Here is a 21,825-nt window from a genome sequence, read left to right on the forward strand (position 1 = left end):
TGTATTTCAAACGCGTAGCACAATACTAACTAACATTATCACAAATTTTGATTTAATTTTCAAGAGACACACATAAGACACTTTAGCACATACTATTTTATCCAACATCAGAACATTTTCCTTTTCTTTTTAGAAACTTCCAGTCTGTTTGCTGGCAATGTTTCTGAAAAGTAAAGAATACATTTTGATTAAGATTAATACGATAAAGTTAAAGCTTAATGGAAACAATTATTTAAAGCATATCGTATTTTTTTCTCTTTACAGAGCCGGATTCTGAAACTACAACTGAGAAACGTAAGAAAAAATACTTTTATTACTAATACTATTATTTTCTGCAATTGTTTTCTGCCATTATATATCGTAAAGGTCATATCCACCAGTATTGTAACAGAGAGGTGCTTGAGTCATTGATAGAAATTCAAACTCCGATAAATGATAATTTCACAGTCTTGTTTTATTGCAAGTGTAACCTCTTTAATCAATGGAGATTGTCTTCGTGGTATGTGGGTTCACTCTTCACTCGAAAAAGAAGAAAAATGAAGAAAGAAGAATTAGGCTTAGTACTAATCACTATTACTTGCTACGTATTCGGAAGAGGATACATTTATAATTATTATTGTATTTGGGTACTCTTATTAGTAAAGCCCTTGGACTAAAAGATTACATGGCGAAGGTAGGAAATAACCAGAATAATACTATCTTCAGTGTATTTCAAACGCTTGCAACGATACTAACCAACTCTACCACAATTTTTTTATTTAAGTTCCAAATGACACACATAAGGAATTTTAGCACATACTATTTTAGCAGTTATCCATCAGAACATTTTCCTTTCTTTTTCGAAACTTCCAGTCTGCTTGCTTGCGATGTTTCTTCAAAAGTAAGAAATACATTTTGTTTAAGGTTAATACGCTAAAGTTAAAGCTTAATGGAAACGATTATTTAAGGCATATAATTTTCCTCTTTACAGAGCCGGGTTGTGAAACTACAACCGAGAGACGTAAGCAAAAATACTTTTATTACTAATACTATTGTTTTTCTTCTATTAAAAATAGTATTATGTTGTTGAGCTGTATGCAAATAAATTCACAATTAATACAGCTATCTACACTAATGGTAGTCTATTAGTATTAAAACAATTAATAAAGAAAGTATTTCCTAAATAAAAAACGGTTTAATATGTTTGTATAAGTTTGGCAGAAAATTCAAGATGAAATGAGGGGAGCTGGCTCCTCTCTATGGGAGAGATTTCATGCTTTCGTAGAGTATACTTCAGATTTGAAACTTATATACATTTAGAGGTTCATATTGTTGAGATAAGATGATTGTTGTGCCTCCTTCGTAGATGTATCATTCATTTTCTGATTAAACGCTGGCAAATATTAAATGAATGACATACGATTTCTGCAATATGATAAGACACTTTTTATAATAATTATATTGCCTCGTGTAAAATATTTATTCTATCATCGTAATATTTAACATTAATTTACATATATTGCAAAGGAGAAATTTTATAAGGAAACAAATATTCGGGTAGTGCGGGTATCTTGTTTACTGTAATAGTCAATAGTATGGGAAGTAGTATAGTGTGTATTCCGATCTGTAATATGCTCAAAGTTCGTTATGAAAACATGAAAAACTATTCTTTTTCAAACTTCAAACATTGTGCACCTTTGCAGTTGTGGTAACTGCATAGAATATTTACAACTTGTGAAAAACATTGGATCAATCTTACCCCTACTTATGACGGCATACAGAACTGGCAGCAAGTGATCAGTGAACTCTTAACTAGTAAACAATAGGTAACACAGAATATTGAACATTGAAGATAACGAATAATGAGATATAAAGGTTATAGAACACAACTCAATCAATCAATATTTTGAACATTTTTCTACAATCCCGATGAGAGCTGAATGAAATGTAAGGTATCAACAAATTAATAAAGATCTAATCTTTCGTTAACAATAATCTTGCTACAAATATTACACTGATAGTACATGGAGGAGTACATGGTCTAATAAGTATTGGCAACAGGCCAAGTTGATGTATGGAGAGTGACCAATATAGTAAATGATTCATACTGCTTATCTTCTGCAAATTCATTATCACTACTATTATTTTGATATTGCTCGAGTCCATGCTTTTTGATGAAGTGTAGGGACAATATAGAATTGAGAAAAAGGATAGAAACTAATGGCTTGAAATTTATGCGGCGCTTGTAAATACAATTAACACAAAGGTGATACTGGAAACAAAAACATATGAATCACTGATTTGAGAAATGTCATAATAATCACTTATACTTTATCTGTCAACCATATGCTGAAAATGAGTTTACACGCAGCTTTGATTTTTGGAGGGTAAATACACTGTTGAGTTGTGATATGCCAGATGTCACGCTAATAGTTCGTGCAATATCGAGCTACAACAAATGTTTCTGAGTTAAGAACTTTCACAAGTCATTGACTTACGGCATTATTGATATTATTGACTTATGACGTTTCTCAAATCAGCAATTCATAGGAATATTTATCAGTTTATGGCAAACGATGCTGTGTATGGTACATCACGTATAATTATGTGGAGACAGTAATGAGATTTAACTGGAGAACAAAAACGACTTCAACAATTAACGTAATTTGTGGAAAACATGATTCAATGATTGAGTGTTTAAATTTCGATCAACACAATGTTACTGAGAATTAGATTTACTTTTTACTAACATCGATATTGGGAATTCAGGAGAGCTGGTGGAGATAACATGTTAGCCTGATAGAAGAACACATTGCAAAGAGCAGACCTCTTACACTAGACAATCTGTTCTGAATGAAAGTAACTGTATCCATGGCTGCTTCAGAATAGCATTATTTATCTCATACTTTTTATTATAAATCAGATGCTACTATAAAGTTAGTTTGAAAGGTAGTATTCATCGTCTACAGATAAACCAGTGATTATATATTATTTTTAATAATTAGATTACTATGAAAATAGCCGGTGTCTACACAGTCTGCAACTGAGAGCGGGTCAAATAACTTATTTACAGAACACACTAACTATTTCTATTGCATTCTTTTATTTGTTTCTCAAAATATCTCTAAAATCAAGAATGAATGTATTGATATTTTAACCCTTTCTATATTCATGCTTATAGTTTAAACATAAATGATCATCTATTCGAGACGTAGCTTATAATAAATGGAAAGCCAGAATAACAAGCTAATGAGGTTCTAAAATTGTGCTACTATATATCTAATTATTACAATATATTCTTATTTCGGAATTACATAATGTCAATTCAGCTTTATATTTTCAATTACAGATTCAAAGAATAGTCACCTGTATTACAAATATCACAAAATAATTCCTATAAATAATTATTTTGCAATAATGTAAATTGACATTTTGTGTAAGTTTCTTATTAATAAATGATTCAAAAATTTCAATTGACATAACCTTGAGAAGAGTATTAGTAAAAATTATTAGTATTTCCTTATGTATATACAGGGTGTGCATAACCTTTAGGGTCGAATTTTTACAGGTGAGGGTGGGGATCAGTATACGTGTTTTAAGATAGGAAACCGAAAGTCAAAAACGACTAGTTCAAGCGCCACGCCATCATGGAGTTGCAGCAATCAGTGGGTACAAGTTCAGTTTTCATATATTAAATGTGTTTAACTTGTCGATGTAACACTCCATCTGAGTATGTAAGGTTTAGTTCAAACGAACTACTGGTGCACTGTACGTACAAAATACTCACAGGAACATTACGAAGTGACGACTACCAAGTTAAATCCTCGTATCAGAAAACCTAGGAAATTTCGGGTAACTCGCTCAAATATCCCCGACATCTCTTGCACAACAAAGCAGGCAGCTAGGACCATTGCAAGCAAATCTTTCTGGGATCCTACTGCCGATTTATAAACCACGGACCTTAATTCCGTAATGTACTGCCCAAATATTGGAGACTGTACCTTTAGATGTCCGCGCGAGAATGTGGGTACAACATGACGGCTCAACTGCCCACTTCGATGTGGATGTTAGCGTTTAGATACAACCTTTCCTAATTATTAGAAGAAAAGAGGGGGTCCCCTCCGATGGCCAGCGCTCTCATAGGATCTGAATCCTCTCGACGTTTTCCTTTGAGAACCTATCAAGTCCTTAGTATATAATTATCAATAGTATCCTAAGAGGCCTTCATTACAAGAGTCCTAGCTACCTACGTAATTGTGCAAAAGATTCCGGTGATATTTGAGCGAGCGAGACAAAATTTCCTTAGGCGTTGTTCTACGTGCGTTGAGATTGATGATTGTAACTTTTTGCAGTTGCTGTGAGTTTTTGGTACGTACAGTGCAGAAGTAGTTTGTTTGAGCTAAACCTTACATACTCAGATGTAGTGTTATGCAATAATTGAGCAGGATACATTGACTTGATAAACACATTTGTTATTGAAACTTCGAACTTGTTCCCACACATTTCTGTAGCTTCAAGATGGTGTGGTGCTTGAACTAGCCGCTTACGACTTTCGGTTTCCTATCTCAAAATTCTTATCTTGGATCCCTCTATCATCTGTAAAAATTTCACCCAAATGCATGTGAACACGCTGTATATATGTTTTGTTCTCAACAGTCTTCGATAACTTAAATTTTGTTGTTGTTTTAACAGCATTTCTAATGTTAATTTGTTTTTGAAATTTTGCTACTGGATCACAGTATATCATCTCTGAATTTAACAATTATTTGCTTTAAAAAGCTCTATTAATTATTTTCATTTTCTTGAAATGTGTGTGAAATATTCATAGAGTAAGTTATTTACGCGTAAGTAGATTAAAGTAAGGTGATAATATTTACTGACCATTATATGATCAATCCCAAATATTCATAATATTATATTCTTTCCTCTTACTTGATTCTCTTACTTTATTTTTTCACCACATAACTGGAAATAATACAGCAAGTACCTGTAGACCACCACGACCACCACCGCCAATCGTTACTACTACTACCACTCCCAGTAAGTAAAGATATTTTTTTCTTACTATTTATGCAAAACTTTAAGTAACAGCTATTAGATAAAAATATTGTATTTTGTTAAAGGTTCGACTTAAAAAACAACTGCCAGAAGCTAACTATACTTCACGCAAGTGTAGAACCGTAAAACATATTTCATTGATATGTCAGGATATCATGTTACACTATGCCATATTCCTAAATTTTGTCACTCGTTTCGCAACGTGTACTAGTTTTATCATATTAACTGAAGCCAATCCTTTTTCAAAATTACTTCTAACATTGTAGGAGCTTAATATATTAGCTCAATTTTAATTTTCTCTCAATGTATTGGAGGAAAGATCAACATTTCAGAAACAGATGGAGGAAAATGATGATGGTGCTACATTAGATTACTAGAGATTACGTGGACCGGTTGACTCGGATATCAAATATTTTATACTGAATTCTTGTTTGAAATACCAAATGTCCCACGCAATGTCTACAATAATGCACTTCTGATCCGAAGCGAAGAAACATCAACCTATTTGCTGAAAGTTCCAAAGAATGAACTGTGATATTCACTTTTCATAGTAATATTTCATTCACTGTAATTGAGTTTGGTTCTGACCAATAACTAACTAACTAACTAACTCTATGGCCTATGGAACCCGGAGGTTCAGTGCCGCGTTCACAAAAGCTCTACACTGACTTCTATCCTTAGCTAATTGCATCCAGTTTCTACTTTGTATTCCTATCTCTGCGAGATCCATCTTAATATTGTCCTCCCATCTGCGCCTCGGTCTTCCTAATGGTCGTTTTCCTATGGGTCTACCAGTCAAGACTTTGAAAGCGTTTCTACTTTCTTCCATTCTAGCTACATGACCTGCCCACCTAAGCCTCCTAGACTTGACGACCCTAACAATGTTGGGTAAACCGTATAAACTATGTAGTTCCTCGTTATGAAGCTTCCGCCATTCCCCATTCTCGTTCCTCTTGGGTCCGAATATTCTTCTCAGGATCATGTTCTCAAATACTTTCAGTCTATGTTCTTCCCTCAGAGTAAGCGACCATACAGAACAACAGGCATGATTATCGTTTTATATATTTTAAGCTTCAAATTCCTCGACCAATAAAAAGAGATTTATGAAACAAGATATGTGGTAACCTTTTATAACGAGTAAAAGTTTATATAAACGCTTTTGTTTTAATTCTTTCATCAAGTAAAAGTAAATTGTCTTCATAATATGCTGACTTACTCTTCTGGCAAAAGGAACAAGAAAAGAACGTGACATGTTTCTGTAGGCAGAAACAGACTGCTACGGCTTAGAATTAACGAATATTCCTAGAGTCGTATTCCATTAAGAGACTCAATTTCATAATTACTATTGTATTTGGCTACTTTTCGTATTCCTAAAAAATCTTGCAGATATTCGTATTATCACACTTAGAACCCTTGGACTCAAAGTAAAGGTAGACAGTAACCACAAAAATGTCACCTTTAGTTGATTTCAAACTCTTAGCAGAATGCTAATCAACACTAACATAAATTTAAACGTAAGCTTCAAAAGCCACACAGGCATTTTAGTGCATACTATTTTAATTGCTATCCAACATCCCAACAGTTTGGTTTTCTTGGGATTTCCAGTCTGCTTCCTAGCGATGTTTCGTAAAAAGTAACAATAAATTTTGAGTAAGGTTAATGTAATAAAGTAAACGCTTAATTGAAACTATGATTTAAGGCAACTCATTATTTCTTTTTATCTCTTTATAGAGCCGGACTGTAAAACTACAACCGAGAGACGTAAGAAAAATACTTTCATTACTAATAGTGATAATTTTTCTACCAATAAAAATGGTATGTTGTTGATCGCTATTCAATAAATTCACAATTTACACACCTATCTACAATAATGCTAGTGTATAAGTACTAAAACAATTAATAAACTAATTATTTTCTAATGAAAAACGGTTTAATATGTTTCTTTAAATTTATCAGAAATTTCAATAGTAATACAGAGCAACTGGCCATGCTCTTTACATGTAAGATTCCGTACTTCATAGAGAGCACCTTAGATTTGAAACTTATATACATGGTGAAGCTCATATGGTTGACATAAGATGATTTTCATTCCCCCGCTGTATATCTGGCATTCATATCCTGATTAAACGCTAGCAAATATTAAATAAATGGCATACGATTTCTGCAATATGATATCACACATATTGTGCGTAACTCTATATCTAGCCGCTTTGTAAAATAGTCATACTATCACAGTTACCGTATATTTATTGTTAGTTCCCATATGTTGCAAACCAGAAATTTTTAAAGTCAATTAAATGAATATTCGTGCAGTACGGCTAACTTGCGTAACGTAATAGTCAATAACATGGGAGGCAATATTGTATGTATTCCGGTGTGTAATATGCTCAAAGTTCCTTGTGGAAAAATGAAGATTTTTTCTGGTTTCAAACGTGTCAAATTGTGCATGCTTGCAGTGGTAGTAACTGCATGCAATACTTACAACGTGTGATATACATCACATCAACATTATCCACAGTGATGATGGCGTACAGAACTCGTAGCAAGGAAGGACTAGGTAACAGAGAACATTGAATATTGAAGATAGCTAACGAAGAAATATAAAGGTTATAATTCACAGCTTAATCAATCAATATTTTAAGCGACATATTTCTACAATTACATCTCCATGAAAGCTGCATTATCTCAACATGCAAGGTGGTGCCACGATTAATAACGTTCTGATATTTTTATTGGCAACACGATATGACACTGAAATAAATGGAAGCGTAATATTGTCTAATGAGTATTGACAACATACTAAAATGATGTATGGAGAGTGACAATGAAGTTAATGCATCAAATTTCATTCCTTTCAACTTGATGTCGGTGCAATTACACAGAATGCCGATCCTGCTTCTATAACTATCAAAGAAATAGTTGCTGTATTTGGATCTTTCAGGTGACCAAGTGCCATAGGTCAGCCTATGCTACAAGGTTTTCCTTAAAACTATTTTCGAAGATGACAATGGACCAATGCGCATTGGCAGAGATACTCATGTACAGATTGAAAAACATCGTGAGAAACTCCATTGCATTCCCTGAGTCTGTAAGTCCTTACTGCTGGAATGATACAGATTGGCACAAAGTGTTTTATAAAGGTGACACTAGCTGTTTTGAAGCTGAAAATGGTAATAAATATGTGCAAACATAGAAAAATATCACATATAAATAATTGATGGTTGGTATGACGATATTTTGAGGTTGTTGCAAATACAATTACAAATAATATTATATGAAGTCTGAATATGTGTGTTACGAATCTTATTAATAAGAATATTGTGAATTTTTGGTTCCAGTACAGATTAATAATAAACGAACTATACCCGATATAAGAATGTAATGTGTTTGTGCAGTTTACTGTGTGAATAAGTTGACGCACTCCAAATAAAAGATTGTTGATATATCGGCTTGAGCTAACAATTTTGGCGCAGTCAGTAGGATGGCATATAGTAAGCCGACTATGTCGAAACCTTTGACTATCTCATTATGTTGCGATAATAGAAAGGTGCAGTTTATATTGGATACAGGGGCTGTGGTATCGGCCATGAGTCAGAAGCAACAAAAGAAGTGGTTTCCAGGAAACCAAATGATGAAGTTTGAGAATTCACTGAGAAATGCAGATTCTTCGTTCATATCTAAGGTAGGTTATGTCAATGTAAAAGTGGATTACCACAGTAAGATTCATAATTTACCTCTGGTGGTCATTAAGAAGGATATGAGCAGTCACATTCTGGGCAGAAATTGGTTGGACGTTTTAACTCCAATGTGGAGGCAGCAAAATATAGAGAATTTTAGGAACTTACAAATGGTGGCTTCGATGGTGTCTGATACTAAAGATGCTCGCTATTATTAAAATAAACTATTAACCCAGTTTGCGGCGCTTTTTTCTGAGAATATTGATCAGCCGGTTAAGGGATATAAAGTGACGATTCCGATGAAAGTTGATCACATTCCTATATTTAGAAAAGCATACGATATTCCGTACGCTCTATTAGATGAAGTGAAGAAAAAAGTAGATAAGTTGTGTATGTTGAATGTATGGAGGAAGGTAGAGTTTTCCGACTGGGCTACGCCCATGGTAGTGGTTCGTAAGAAAAATGGTGATATAAGGCTATGCTTTGACTTTAAACTGATTCTAAATCAGTATACAGAAAAATGTGCGTATCCTATCCCTAAAATAAGTGACATTCTTAATAAACTTGGGGGAGCTAAATATTTCGTGGTGTTGGACTTGAGTAATGCGTATTTACAGTTGGAGGTGGATGAAATGTCGTCTAAATATTTAGTCATTAATACACCTTGGGGGCTTTATCAACAGTCTAGGTTGCCTTTTGGTTTAAATTGTTCTCCACAAATTTTTCAAAGGTTTATGGATCAGATTCTGCACGGCTGTCCTGGAATTGCAACTTATCTAGATGACATTTTAATATGGGGGCAGTCTTTGGAGGAATGTTACGAGAGAACAGTAAAGGTATTGGAAAAATTTATGGCCTACAATGTAAAAGTTAGACAAGATAAGAGTATCTTTTTTAGTAAAGAAATAACGTACTTAGGATATGATTTAGCGGGCGATAATATTATGCCCGCGAAGGCAAAATTAGAACCTGTAATAACTGCGCCTCCACCCAAATTTGTTCAAGAGTTACAATCATTTCTGGGAATGGTTAATTTTTATCATAGACATTTGCCAGCATTGTCCTTGAAAATTCCCAATCTAAACCATTTGTTGCATAAAGGTGTACGATGGAAATGGGATAAGATACATCAACAGGAGTTTGATAACATTAAAGAAATTTTATCACAGGCGCCAGTTCTCCACCCATTTGATGAAACGGCCTATATTCTTATCATGACAGACGCCTCTCCCTATGGGGTGGGAGCCGTATTATTTAATAGTTACAATAATAACTTAAGGACGGTGGAATGTGCATCGGCCACGCTTTCAAAAGCTGAACGAAATTATTCACAATTTGAGAGGGAAGCTTTAGCTGTGGTATTTGCGGTGAAGAAATTCCATAAATACCTATACGGACGATCGTTCAAATTCTAACTGACTCACAACCCATTAGATGGATTTTTGGAGTGAAAGCACCTCCATCGACAATCACGCCCCGTTTCTTAAGATGGTATTTGTTATTAACCAATTATAGTTTTGAGATTGTATATCACAAGGAAGTAAGAGTGGCGGATTTTCTATCGAGATTTCCTATGAATGCAGCAACACAAGATGAAGAAGAAACGCAAAATTATATGAGTCAACTACAAACGTTTATTCTAACTGAACAGGAAATTGAACAGGAGATGCAGCAAGATATATGGATGCAAACGGTATTAAATTGGACAAAAAGGGTTGGCCAAAAAGACTACCACTTTCTTTAGATGATAAAGAACATAAATGGTTTTTTAAACATCGATATGAGCTGGAGGTACAAAATAATTTATTATATTGGCAAGGAAAGGTTATTTTATCGGGTAAATTAAATTCATGTATCTAACGAGGTTGCACGCTCAGCATTTGGGAGTAGATAAGATTATAAATATGGCTAAAAGGCAATTTTGGTGGCCAGATTTCTTATCTGATATACACAATTTTGTACAGAAATGTCAGTTTTGTCAGGCTATGACCAATGTTCCTGTACAACGACAATATAGTAGTTGGCCATCAACGAACAAACAATGGCAGAGAGTACATCTCGATCATTTTTCAATTTTTGGGTTTGTTGTGCTACTCTTAACGGATGTCTTTTTCAAGTGGATTAAGGTGTGGGTAGTGAATAGTACTAATTTTAGGGAGACGATGGAAAAATTAGAGGAAGTATTTCAAGTAATGGGTTTTCCCGAGACGTTGGTAACAGATAATGGACCACCATTTACATCGATTGATTTTAAGAATTTTTGTGTTCAACGAAATATCGAGTTAATGCACACACCACCGTATCACGCTCAAAGTAACGGAACGGCTGAAAGGGCCGTGCAATCAATTAAAAAACTATTGAAACTAAAATTTATACTAGCCAACTATAGAGTGAATCGAAATATGTTTCAATCATGGATTAGACAAATCAATTACTTATTTGTACATACCAATGGAAAATGGTCAAATAAGACGCCGGCAGAAACAATTCTCACATTTAAACCTCGTACATGGTTCTGTATTCCTCGAAAGAAACCCGACCATAGACTAAGTGAGACAGATAATTTACTTGGAAAATCTGTGTGGGTCAAAAATCACAGAGGGTCAATTCCAAAGTTCATAAAAGGGACGTTATTAAATAAAGTCGGTAGAAATACGTACAAAGTAGTAGTGGATGGGATCACCCGTATGTACCATGCGCATCAAGTTAAATTGGATTTTTGTGACCGAGTTCCAGAAAATGGAAATACATTTAACAAAGCATTCAAAGAGAATTGTAGAAGAGATCAGCCCAAAGTGAATGGTTCTCAGATACCTCAGGCTCCATGTAGACAATACTCATCACCCTTAGTTCAGACATTATTAACCCAGGATAATGTAGTACAGCAAACTCTTCGAAGATCTATGAGAAATAAGAAACCGCCTGATAGGTGGGGATATACGTAAAAAAAACATATTCTTAGATTGGATTTATTTTTATGTAGGAAGATGGGCAAGATGTAAGCTTAATTTTGAAAAGAGGGGAGAAATGTTGGAATGATACAGATTGGCACAAAGTGTTTTATAAATGTGACACTAGCTGTTTTGAAGCTGAAAATGGTAATAAATATGTGCAAACATAGAAAAATATCACATATAAATAATTGATGCTTGGTATGACGATATTTTGAGGTTGTTGCAAATACAATTACAAATAATATTATATGAAGTCTGAATATGTGTGTTACGAATCTTATTAATAAGAATACTGTGAATTTTTGGTTCCAGTACAGATTAATAATAAACGAACTATACCCGATATAAGAATGTAATGTGTTTGTGCAGTTTACTGTGTGAATAAGTTGACGCACTCCAAATAAAAGATTGTTGATATATCGGCTTGAGCTAACACTTACGTTTGAATATTATTAATTACTTCTACCCATTGTTACAGTAATGACGTTTCCTGTTATTTCCATGTCTTGAGCAATGGAGAAACGAGTTTTTCAGTATGTTAGTAATATCCATTAAAACATGATTCCACTGGTAACAGTTGATTCCGAAAGTACCAACAGTGCTATTCGAGGAAGTACTTTAATTACGTAAATTGCATTAGATCACTGTATAAGGAAGATTTCGAAAATTGTGAAAATATTAGAAATATACAACATAGCAGATTTATTTTACCTATGTGTTACGTTTGACTTCTGTATTGATCGCAAAACTGAGACATATCATCTAAAATGTAGAGCACCTTGGAAGATACTTTGGGATCGTGTAGTGCAACACTCATTTTGAGCTGCAATTAGTATTGAAACATGCACTCACTCGTTACTTTAAAGCTGATTGAATCTCAACAATGTTCAAATTTATTCTCTCCAGGCGCAAGGAAGTATCGAAGTCACCTGATGTTCATCGAACTACTTCTGAACAGAAATGGCTGTGTGTATTGGCACATTGTCAGTCTCTAAGGCTCTATTGCTCTTATATATGATAAGTATATCCGCACGATACACTTAATATGACCTTCTGAATGCTGGAACAATCAGAACCCAGAATTGTTCCTTCTAGGTAATTAATTCAACTAACGAGATAGTTAGAAACTCTGCTCTTTACCAATATTTAAGTTGCCTCTATATTTTAAAGTAGGAAGTAATGAGGTATTCTGGATTATACATCTCTATCAGTTTCTGCCATATGTGAACTCAAAGGAGGATAGAAGAAAAATGATTCTTCCAGACGTAGGTATTATTTATCTTTTGTAGTTGAATGGTACAATTGTTTTCGCACACCATACTTTGACAGTAGTTTCGAAGAATTGGAAATTCTAACCCTATGACGGATGCTGAAGTTATATAGATATACTAGTATTATGGCTGTATTGTAGAAATGACGTTTAAGATACGTATTGCGTTCTTCAGTATTTTATACCGTATTAGCTGAACCTCTATTTGCAAAAATGATATTCAATATTTGTCGATCTCTATATTAAGCTATATTTCTATTTACTTTCTCACATTTGTCACAATAGCTCTTCTTCATACGTTATCATCGGTTCAACCACTATTGTTCTCGATGCATTTAACATATTCTGTTTTGGATATACTTGCCTCAACAAACGAAGTACTCACAAATTTCTATGTTTGAAAGTTAAACGGGCTTCTCCCTTTCATTGGTTTCTCAGACCTATTCCACACACGAAATTTTACTATATGCTTCGCATGCTATCACACAATTTAGGCTAATGTTAAACAATCTCATTTGCCTTAAATGCAATGCAACCAATTCACAAAAGCTAACGGATTGAGTACATGGATATTTCGAAAATTTTGACACATAGACGTAGATTTTGAAGAACTATAATGGATATCGTCCACTTTCTGGTCTAAATTTATACTGAGTAGAATATCACCTAAACACCCGTAGTAAATTATCAAGAAAAATAACAATTATATATTCTTGAGCAGATACTGGAATGTTTGATTTTTTGATCAGTTAAAGTAATTAAATGTTAATACGAAAGTTTTGATATTTTTCACTAATTATACTACGAAGTTCGTATGAAAATTGAATTCAGAGCTTTTGTTTTATTAAGTGGTCCATGAAGATTTTACATTTCTGGAAAATGCTTTTTGCGATGGCTTAGTAGTATAAGAATCGTTACTGTTGTTTAGGGTACCTGTGGATCTTGTAGGGAAGAACATCATGTGCATTTGTCATCTTTAAGTAATTTTTAGTTTCTTTCCACTTCCGTCATTCCACCATTACGTTCACTATCATCATCATTGTCTCGTGTAGCTATGGAGCGTACCCGCAGGACATAGATATTTAGAGAATCCTTGTGGTGAAAATGTATTTGGATTTACTTTGTATTTCCACAAAATAATAGGTAATTTTTATTTTGTATTAAATATCGTGTTCAGCAGCTTGTAAGCTAGCAAAAGTGTTAGAACACAAATTTTTATAGGTATACAGAAACCGTTACATGATCACAATAGACGCCCTACAACATGGTTTCCGTGATTTTGTTGCATAGCTTGGTGGTAATAAGCTGAATGACATCTTTTTGGATGTTATAAGATTTGAAATGTACAGAACATGAAGTACATTTAGAAGCCTTTCAAATTAAAGTATTTAGAAGAAAAGGACTCAACTAGTTGCGTGCCTAAGACGACATGTTATCAAAGTAAGGAAAGAAAGTTCGAGGTAACTAAGAACTACAATAACCTGTTATATTTTTTTTATTAGATAGGAGACGTAAGTATCTTGTCAGTATGTAAAGTACAAAGTCTGATTTAGGATTTACATTCTAGGGCTTTCGGCATCTAAGGCCATTTAGCCCGTCACAATTTGACGGATGACGTCCCTCGGCGAGCAAACAATCTGTGGAAAGGGAAGGAAGAAAGGATTGGGGAAGGAAGGAAACGGCCTGGGACCTATAAGTTAGGTACCACCCCGGCATTTGACTGGCGTGAATGAGGAAAACCCAGTGAAACCTCATTCAGGGTGTCTGGTTTGAAAGTTTTCGAAGAATCGAACCCGGGACCGCTTGCACCGAAGGCGAGAGCGTTAGCGACTACGCTACGCGGGGCTACAAGTACGAAGTCTGATGTTAAGTTTAAATCCGAATGATGTATTGCTACGGAGATTTGGATTCGGACTTGGGTCCCCTCACCAATTGAGACAATCAAAGTTCCTAAGACATTGATAGAATACATATTATTTTATGCATTGCATGAACAATATAGAAATGAGGAACAAGCGAGAAAGATAATGTATTGAAATTGATGCTGCCCTAGTAAAGACGATGATCACAAAAACGCTACTGGGGACTAAATAATATGAATAGTTATCAGTTTATGACAAAAGTCGTTGTGTTTGACACTACACATATAATCATGTGGAAAGAGTAATACGATTTAACTGAAGAAAAATTAAGGGAATTTGTGAAGAACATTATTAAATGACTACGTGATATAGTGTTCAAATTTCAATCAAATATAATATACTTGGAAAGAAATTTAATTTTTGCTAACTCAACATTTGAAGTTCAGTGATTTTCGTGTAGATACCATGCTAACCTGATACAAGATCACATTTCCAAGAGCAAGCCTCTTCCACCACTTCGTGTTTTCTCAAAGAAAACACCTCTATCCGTGGGTGCTTCGGAATAGCATTATTTAACTAATACTTTTTAATATAAATTAGATGCTACTATGAAGTTATTTTGAAATATAGAATTCATCGCGTACAGGCAAACCAGTACATGTCAATTTTCTTTAAAAAATGATTATTATGGAAGTAGCCAGTGTCTTCACAGTCCAAAACAAACAGTGGGTCTGATAACTCATTTACAGAACACACTAATTATTTTTGTTGCACTTCTTCATTTGTTTTATTAGATATCTGAAAAATGAAGAATGAATAGATCGAATTTTAGCCCTTTTTATATTCATGCATATGGATTACTTATGAGTGACCATTTGCTCGGGACGTAACTGTTATAACAAATGGAAAGGCACAATAGCAAGATAAAAAAGTTTTAAAATTATGCTACTATGTATCAAATTACTACATCATACTTGTTTCTTTGTGAACTACATAACATCAATTGACGTTTATATTTTCAAGCACAATATCTAGTCCCATATATTACATATGTCATAAAATATTTGTTACAAATAATTATTTTGTAATAATGTAAATTGATTGTTTACCCAAGTTTCTTATCGATAATTGTTTCAAAAATTTTACTTGACTTAATCTTGAGAAGTGTACTTGTCAAAATTATTTCTATTTACATATACATTATTTCTTGTTTGAGAAAACGTTGATAACGTGAAAGATGTTTATGTTTTAGCAGTATTTTAATGTTAATTTTTATTTGATGTTTTGCTACTGGACCATGGTATAACATCTCTAAACTTGGCAATTATTAGTTTGAAAAGGGTCTATTAAATATTTCTGTTTTCTTGAAATGCATGGAAAATATTCATCTAGTAAGCGATCTACGAATAACTAGGTTAATACAAGCAGGGGTGCCAGTTCCCCCAAATTAACAATTTATCCCCCTCACAATTTATCCTCCCCTTCCTATGAAAACACGTGATATCATTGTTAAAGAAAAGAATACAAGACACATTGCAATCACACCAACTTTAAATATAGTTTATTTCAACTTAAAATTGATAATTAATCTTAGTACACTTTAGGAGATAACATTTTGTGAGGCAAAAAACAAAATGTATGATTTTTGCATACTGGTTATGCTCCGAGTCTCAGTGATGTAATATATATATATATATAAATATATATATACATATATATGTGTGTGTGTGTGTGTGTGTGTGTGTGTGTAACAAATTTCATGAAGATTGGATAATATTTAGAGGTTACACACTTTGATCAGTTTGTAATACTAGGCAAAAAATTCCATTTTTCAATGTTAATTACTTTTATTTTTAAAACTAGACATCATTAACTTAAAATAATACTAAAACTAGACTCTAAGGTTAATAAGTAGTATAATAGGTACAACATATGCTATATTAATCAACTTTGAATGATGCAATCCCTTCTTTTGTTCACTAGGTGACGACTTTTCTGTTATGCTCGACTAACCTTAGCAAGAATTGTTGTTCGTCCCTGACATTAAACTTTTAAAATTTCTTTATCAGTGCATTTCCTTTTTCTCCGGTACACTCATGGGCAGAGTGTGGGGGAGGCATGGAGCAATGTCCTCAACTTCTTGACAAGAAATGTTGTTATTCATATTAACTCCACATCGCCTAGGAAGTATTCCACAGGTCCGAGACCGACCAAAATGTCTGCCCCCAGTAAACAATTCATAATTCCGCCTATGGGTACACTAAATTAAAAGTTATTTTCATTTTACTTTTTAACTGACTTAAAATTCCCTATACTCCTCGATAGTCACTTATAGTCAGTATTTTACCGATTTCTTTTTGTAGACGTATGTTAAAATTAGCCTTTATTTAGGCATATTGATATATTTATTTTGACAGCCATTAACAGAAAGCAAGGCAATACTCAATAAAAGTAAGACATATTTTCTTAAAGGTACAGAAAACATTACATAATTCCAGAAATTATACGGTGTAAAAATTACGCCAAATCACACAAGTAAACATGAATATCAGAAACATTGAACTTAATGAATCTGACGTTTTAACAACAACTTTTGTCTTTGTTTACTGGTCAAAGAAAACTGATCAATAATGTCCCCATATGATAATTCGTTAAACATTTCAGTCTGTCTTCTTAAAATTAGTAAATCGACTCTCCCACATGCTTGTTCTGAGGTGTCTTTTTTTTAACAATTTTGATCCGATTCGTTGTTCTCTCGGCTGAGCAGCTTCTTAGAGATGGTGAAAGCAGAATTCTGTAGCGCCTATTTATGTTTGCAAATCTTGAGAGCAGCTGTAAACACCTATTTGGTTTAAAAAACCCTCATTTAATCTAGATCTTCACAGTTAATTCCACTTCGTCTTCCTCTTCATCGTCAATTTCTTCTCCAACTAAAGCTTCTTCTCGAGCATCTTCTGGTTTCTAATTTACTACTATTGTTCTTGCCTTGCTTGAAAATCTTAGACTTTTTTGGTTTGGCTAACAAATCAGAAATCTCTATGTTCTGGTGTGTGCTGCTACTGTGTCTTCACTATCAAAATGGCAGAAGTTACTCAATCCTTGTATCATATATGACCGTAGACTTTCATTCAGTTTGCTAAGTCCATCATGGGGATAGAAAGCCATTTGGGTCCTTAAGGCCAAGAATTGGTCTGAAAAGCAATCTGGTAATGGAACAGTCAGTGAGTCAAGGATCTTAAGATAAACCTCAACTTTAATCTTTCTCAAAGGTTCAGTTATTACTTCATCAACTGCCTACTCATACATAAACCTTTTCCTCTTCCGTGACCCCCCAAAATTAATGAAGCCATTGGCGTCATTCCCCCCCTTGTGGGCACCCTTGAATATAAGGAGACAATCTTTATTGACCATGATATGTTCAATCTCAGAAATTCATAATCTTATATTCTTTTCTTTTACTTTATTCTCTTCCACGACATAAATGGAAATAATGCAGCAATTTCCTGTAGACCATCAGCAAGCTCTACTAGTACTACGACTACCAGTAAGTAAATATATTTTTCTGACTATTTACACAAAAGTTTTAATTAATAAGTATTAGAGAAAAATATTGTATTTTCTTTTTGAAGACCTTGTTTAAGCCACCATGATACATTGAAATTCAGTTGATGAATCACATATACATAAATAGGATAATCATATTAATAGTTATCCCGAATTACAAATCCTACTGTTGTGATTATTTAAGTGGTAGTGCAAGCACAGACACTGCACCAACATAGAAATGGCTGTGTGTATTTGCACTTTGTCCACCTGTAAGACTCTATTGCTCCTATATACGATTAGCATATCTGTGCGATACAATTAATATGATATCCTCAATGCAGAACAATCAGAACCCATAATTGGTCCGTCTGATGAGGATCTTGGCTAGAAGATCAAAACGTCACGTGTAAATGTGTTTTTATATTAAATAAGTGCAGTCTTGTTCAGCAGTGTGTTTATTTTTCTAATTAAAGACGTATATAATAATGTATGTATAACGGTGTATGTTAGATAAATATGCACACGACACTATAACTGGCCTTTAAGCCTGTTGAGTTGTCCTTATGAAATAAATATAAAAAAAACTTTGGTGTGACAAGCTGATTGTTATTTTTCTTGATGTCATAGTATTAAAAATTTATAGAGAATTTGAATTACAACTATGAGCCTTTCAAATGAAAGTATTTAGAAGAAAAGGAGTAAAACAAACTTGCTGGATGTCTAAGAATTAATTTTATCAAAGTAGGGAAAGAGAATTTGAGATGAATAAGAGTTACAATAACTACTGCAACCTATTCTAATTCTATTTACTTACTAGGAGATACAAGTATCTTTTCAGTATATAAAGTACGAACTCTGATATTATTATGAAATCCTGATGACATATATTCCGAATAAGATTTTGATTTGTACTCGGGTCTCCTCACCAATTGAGACGATAAAAGATCCTAACATATTTCTAGAGCACATATTATTTGCTGATGTGTATGAACAATATAGAAATGAATAACAAATCACAAACAAAATGTGTTAAAATTGATGTGGTGCTAGTAAATATCATCATCTAGAAAAAGCTACTGGGGACGAAAACATATGAATATTTAACAGGTTATGACAAATGAGTTCTGTATGGCAAAACATGTGGTAACAGTCATATGGTAACAGTAATATTATTTAACTGCAGAACAAAAACGACTTCAACAATAAAGGGAATTTGTGGAAAATATTACTAAATGACTATGTGATTAAGTGCTTAAATTTCAATCAACAATAACATACTTAAAAAGGAATTTACTTTTTACTAACACATATTCTTGAAATTCAGTGGGGCTGATGGAGGTACCATGCTAAGCCCGTAAGAGATCACATTCGTAAGAATAGGCATCTTCTACCACATCTTTTCTGAATCACTGCAACTGGACTGTGGATCCTTCGGAATAGCATTTTTTAATTAATACTTTTCATTATAAATTAGAAGCTACTATGAAGTCCGTCTACAGAGAGACCAGCGATTATATGTCAATTTTTTTTTGTAAATAGGTTATTATGAAAATAGCTAGTTTTGTCCTCACAGTCTCAAACTAACAGTGAGACTGATAACTCATTTGAAGAACACACTAATTGTTGTTATTGTACTTTTTATTTGTTTTATAAACTCTCTAAAATGAAGAATAAATGTATTGAAATTTTAACAGATATTATTATCATGCAAGTCATGCATACGATTTTCTTATGAGTGACCATGTTCTCCAGACGTAACTTTATAACAAATTGAAAAGCACAGTAGCAAGCTAAAGCTGTTCTAAAATTCTGTACTATATATAAGAAATTCCCAATACTTTCTTCCTTTCTGAGTTACATAACGTTAATTGAGGTGCATACTTTCAATTATAGATTTATTTATAAATCCTAGCCACTTATGCTACTATACCACAAAATAATTTCTACAAATAATTATTTTGTAATAATGTAAATTGATTGTTTATCAAAGTCTCTTATTCATAACTATTTCAAAAATTTCACTTCATATAAATCTTGAAAAGCGTACTAGTAAAAATTATTTCTCCAGAAACCTCGATAACCTAAATGATAATGTTGTTTTAGCAGTATGTTTTATTTGAAGTTTTACTAGCATGTCTGAACCATAACGCATGTCTGAATTTAGAATTATTTGTTTAAAAATATCTTAGTTGTCTCTGTTTTTTAATATATGGGAAATATTCATGGTGCAAGCGATTCACGCATAAGTAGATTAATTTAAGGAGATAATATTTGTTGACCATTATATGAAAAATCTCAAAGATTCATAATCTTATATTCTTTTCTTTCACTTTATTCTCCTCCACAACATAAATGGAAATAATGCAGCAACTACCAGGAGACCACCACCTGTCATTACTACTACTACGACTACCAGTAAGTAAATATATTTTTCGTATTATTGATACAAATGTTAAAGTTAATAATTATTAGACAAAAATATTGTATTTTACCCCTGTGAATCTGGCATCTTGTTTAAGCCACTATGATACATTAAAATTTAATGGACGGATCATATATATAATGGGATCACCATTGTAATACTTAGCCCGAATTACAAATCCTACTGTTGTAACTATTTAAGTGGTAGTGCCAACGTCCACTATACTGAAATTTCGACTTAAAGACGACAGCTTAAGCTAATTATATTTCACAAAAATCTCAAACCGTAAAACATAGTTCGGCGGTATGTTAGGTGATTATATCACTTTGACATATTCCTTGATTCCATCACTCATTTCGTGATGATAACCATTTCTTTTAGAAAAAGATAATCATAAGAAGACAAGGGCTCAATATAGTATCTCGACTTAAATTTTCTCTCAGTATATTTGAAGACAAGAGCAACATTTTGGAAACAGGTGGGATAAGGAAATGATCAATTTTCATCATGAGACGTAGTTTAGCCACTTTTGTAAATGAGAATATATATATATATATATATATATATATATATATATATGCAAATGTATATCAAGGGTGACCTTTTATCTTGAGACACATTTGTAACTTTTAATCAATAATAAAAGTAGACACATTGATACATATACTCTGTAACACCAGAAGTTTAACTATGCTACCACTATTATATAATAATAGTACCTTTCCAAATGTTATTTGGCCTACACTAAATTTCTAGAGATTAAGTGAGACCTACTTGTGAACTGAAAATTCATTACAACAGTTTAATTATTCACTTTTGCCAACTGAGGATGCTCCAATGTCAGAAACATCCATGTTTTAAAGGCTTCAAGAAAGTTAATAGCCCACCAAAGAAAAACTATGCAATATACCTTAGTATCGAATACTATAATTATGATATAACGCATTTAAGATAAACAAGTACAAAGTTACAATCATTTGAAAATTTAATTTTTCTCTCAAGGCTTTATTTCGAATAAAAAATACTTAGATAAGTATTTCAACTTAAGATTTATATA

At 33.3% G+C, this 21,825-nt stretch overlaps 2 protein-coding genes across 2 annotated transcripts in view; both read left to right on the top strand.

Moving 5' to 3' along the window:
- LOC145692078 (uncharacterized) overlaps positions 1-7,995 on the top strand; it is a 91,906-nt gene extending 83,911 nt beyond the window's left edge. The window contains exons 6-10 of the mRNA XM_081767370.1: positions 265-294; positions 971-1,000; positions 4,960-5,019; positions 6,769-6,852; positions 7,979-7,995. Coding sequence (XP_081623496.1) covers positions 265-294; positions 971-1,000; positions 4,960-5,019; positions 6,769-6,852; positions 7,979-7,995 — 221 coding nt within the window. The remainder of the gene's footprint in view (positions 1-264; positions 295-970; positions 1,001-4,959; positions 5,020-6,768; positions 6,853-7,978) is intronic.
- A 10,307-nt stretch (positions 7,996-18,302) lies between these two features.
- The window catches only part of LOC145692079 (uncharacterized), a 290,578-nt gene continuing 287,055 nt past the window's right edge, over positions 18,303-21,825 (top strand). Inside the window, exons 1-2 of the mRNA XM_081767371.1 lie at positions 18,303-18,344; positions 20,714-20,761. The gene's annotated coding sequence lies outside the window, so the exon portion shown is untranslated. The remainder of the gene's footprint in view (positions 18,345-20,713; positions 20,762-21,825) is intronic.

This window comes from Thermobia domestica, chromosome 8 (genome assembly GCF_964235325.1).
Source record: "Thermobia domestica chromosome 8, izTheDome1.hap1.1, whole genome shotgun sequence".
Taxonomy (NCBI): domain Eukaryota; kingdom Metazoa; phylum Arthropoda; class Insecta; order Zygentoma; family Lepismatidae; genus Thermobia; species Thermobia domestica.